The sequence below is a fragment of the Triticum dicoccoides genome, chromosome 6B (assembly GCF_002162155.2).
Source record: "Triticum dicoccoides isolate Atlit2015 ecotype Zavitan chromosome 6B, WEW_v2.0, whole genome shotgun sequence".
Taxonomy (NCBI): domain Eukaryota; kingdom Viridiplantae; phylum Streptophyta; class Magnoliopsida; order Poales; family Poaceae; genus Triticum; species Triticum dicoccoides.
This window is the reverse complement of record NC_041391.1, coordinates 2,386,242-2,388,736: the sequence shown is the minus strand read 5'-3', so window position 1 is coordinate 2,388,736 and position 2,495 is coordinate 2,386,242. Positions and strand designations below refer to the sequence as shown.

The window sequence follows — 2,495 nt, the reverse complement described above, 5'->3', positions numbered from 1 at the left end:
TCGTAGCTCAGCCGCTTGGGTCCCGGGGACGCCGGCCGGCTGCAGCACTCCACGTCGTGCGTCTTCATCACCATCTTGGCAGACTCCGCTGAAGACACCACCACCGTCCTCACGCTGCCCAGCCACAGCAGCATCACCGGCCCGTGCCGCTGAGCAAGCTCCCGCAGGCTCCGGTGCGGAAGCCCGCCCACCTGGTGCAGGTTGCCCAGGACCGGCAACATCGCCGGGCCCGGTGGAAGCTTGAGCCCTTTCTTGAACTTGGACGAGCCCCTCGCAATCACAACAAGGAAAACCACGGGAAGAAGGAGGGCAAGGAGGAGCTGCCATTGCCATTCTTGGCCAAGGGCGAGGAGAAGCATCGCCATCTCCTTCTCCTTGCTGGGCTACACTACTTTTTGTCTCCTGGTGCTTCTACAATACCAATGGCTGGGCCGCTTTTTATAGCCATCCAGGAGCCATGTTAGCATAATCCAAACAAGTATGAGTTTTGCTACAAGTATGTTAGTCCCTCCGTCTAGGTGTGTAAGTCATCTTACATTGTGCATCGCGATCAAGGCGGAGAGGAAAACAAGAAAACACTTAATGTCTTTTTGCTAATTAATAGCATTGCATGCAATGAACTAACCACTGCAAGCATTGAATATATTGATGAATATGCGAAAGGAACACATATTGATTAATATACAGATGGTAAGTCAACTCGTTAACTGTACATGACTGATTTTTGCTATTATATTTCTTGGAACTGTTTGGCAAATCTGATCCCACACTACTAATAAAAGGAAATATAGTCTACATGAAAACATCTCTCTGTGGACACCGCAAAAGGAAATATTTCACTCCTTTGATATATTTATAAACTGAGTCTCCTAGAGCCCAAACTTGTTCTACGTAAAAATAATCATCTTATATACGAGCCTCCGCGTTAATCCAACAAAAACTAACTAACTAACCGTCGGATCTGTAATTCAGAAATCTTTAGCCCATTGGATGTAGGTAATACACAAACAGAGACCCGGACGACCACGTCTCAGTTTTGTAGAAAAAAATAGTCCCAGCTTAAAGAGAAAGAGCGCCCAACTCCCATGCTCCCACGTCTAAGTTTTAATTAAATAGGAAGAATATGCCAAACAAGGACATGTACAAATACGAAGACACCAGGCACGTAAAAAAACTCCTCCAGCCCGACGTTAAAAGAGACCTCAAGCCTCACGGTTAATTAGGAAAGTCTAGGCCTGATGTTTAAAAGGAAATGGGTAGATCTATTAGTGGATGTTGCCTAAATAAAGAAACATCACGTACTGCCAAATAGTCTCCAACGCCCACATCTATGTTCTACAGAAAGAAAATGAGTGTTTCTCCAAAATAAAATTGTGGCTTTTTCCCACACGTAGGAAATTTAGTCCCCCAGCTAAAAATAATAAAATAAAGATTCTACAACACGCACGTCTAAGTTCTGTGAAAATAAAAACAATGTGCCAAACAAATACGCATACAAATATGAAGATCTGAGGCACATGAATAAAAAGGCCTCTCAATAAAAAGAGTCAACATCCTCAATTCCGAGAAAATTCATGCACGTACCAAAAAGATGGACCCCAAGCCTCATGGTCAAAAGAGAGAGTTTATGCCTGATTTTGGAAAAATAAGGTAGCGTTAGGATATGTTGTGGGCACCATAGAAGTATACTTAGAGCCATACTCAGGGATCATATGTTTGCCAGTCTGTGGCGCAACCGACATTGACGACAAAGTTTGAGTCCTTGGGCAGTAACTTCCATATCCTCGACAGTTGATCCCCTAATCTCTACTTCCGCTTGGTCTCTCTGCCACTACTAGGAAAAATCTTATACACAGAACTTTAGCAGTAGTGCTTGTTAAAAAGGGGCGCTAGTGCTAAATAGCAGTAGCGTGTGCTGGATAAGGTCGCTAGAGATACAGATTTAGTAGTAACGCGCCTAGCTATAAACGCGCTGCAACTAAAATTCTCATGACTAAGCCGATAAGCTACACATAGTAGTAGCGTTCTTGCTTAAATCGCGCTACCGCTATGTCTATTGTAGTAGCGCGTTTACGTAGAAATGCGCTGCTGCTAACGAAAAGAAAATAAATCAAACAATAATTAAAAAAGTAAATGAAAATGAAAGAAATAGAAAGAGGAAAATGGAAAAATAAAACGTAAAGAAAAATAGATGATGAAGGGGAAAAAAAGAGACAGACTTAGCGGTAGCGCTTTTTGCGGAACACGCTATAGCAAACTTAGCTATCGCGTGTTTCTAGTAACGCGCTACCGTTATGTTCCACTTAAACAGCTACGGTTTCCCTCCCCCCACCCGGCCACCACTTCTCCCCCAAATCCCTCGCCCCACTTCGCCGCCGTCTCCCTGATTCGCTGTCGCCCCACTTCGCCGCCGTCTCCTGCCGGCGTGGACGCCGCCGCCCGGCAACCTCATCCTCACCGCCGCGGCCCGAGGCCGCCCTCAGCCTCATCGCCGC

The 2,495-nt window shown here is 45.5% G+C and overlaps 1 protein-coding gene across 1 annotated transcript in view; it reads right to left on the bottom strand.

Annotated features, from left to right (window-relative positions):
- Positions 1–398, bottom strand: part of LOC119321498 (4-hydroxyphenylacetaldehyde oxime monooxygenase-like) — a 1,889-nt gene extending 1,491 nt beyond the window's left edge. Inside the window, exon 1 of the mRNA XM_037595154.1 lies at positions 1–398. Within this exon, the coding sequence (XP_037451051.1) occupies positions 1–365 (365 nt within the window). The 5' untranslated portion in view covers positions 366–398.
- Between the last annotated feature and the right edge of the window lie 2,097 nt (positions 399–2,495).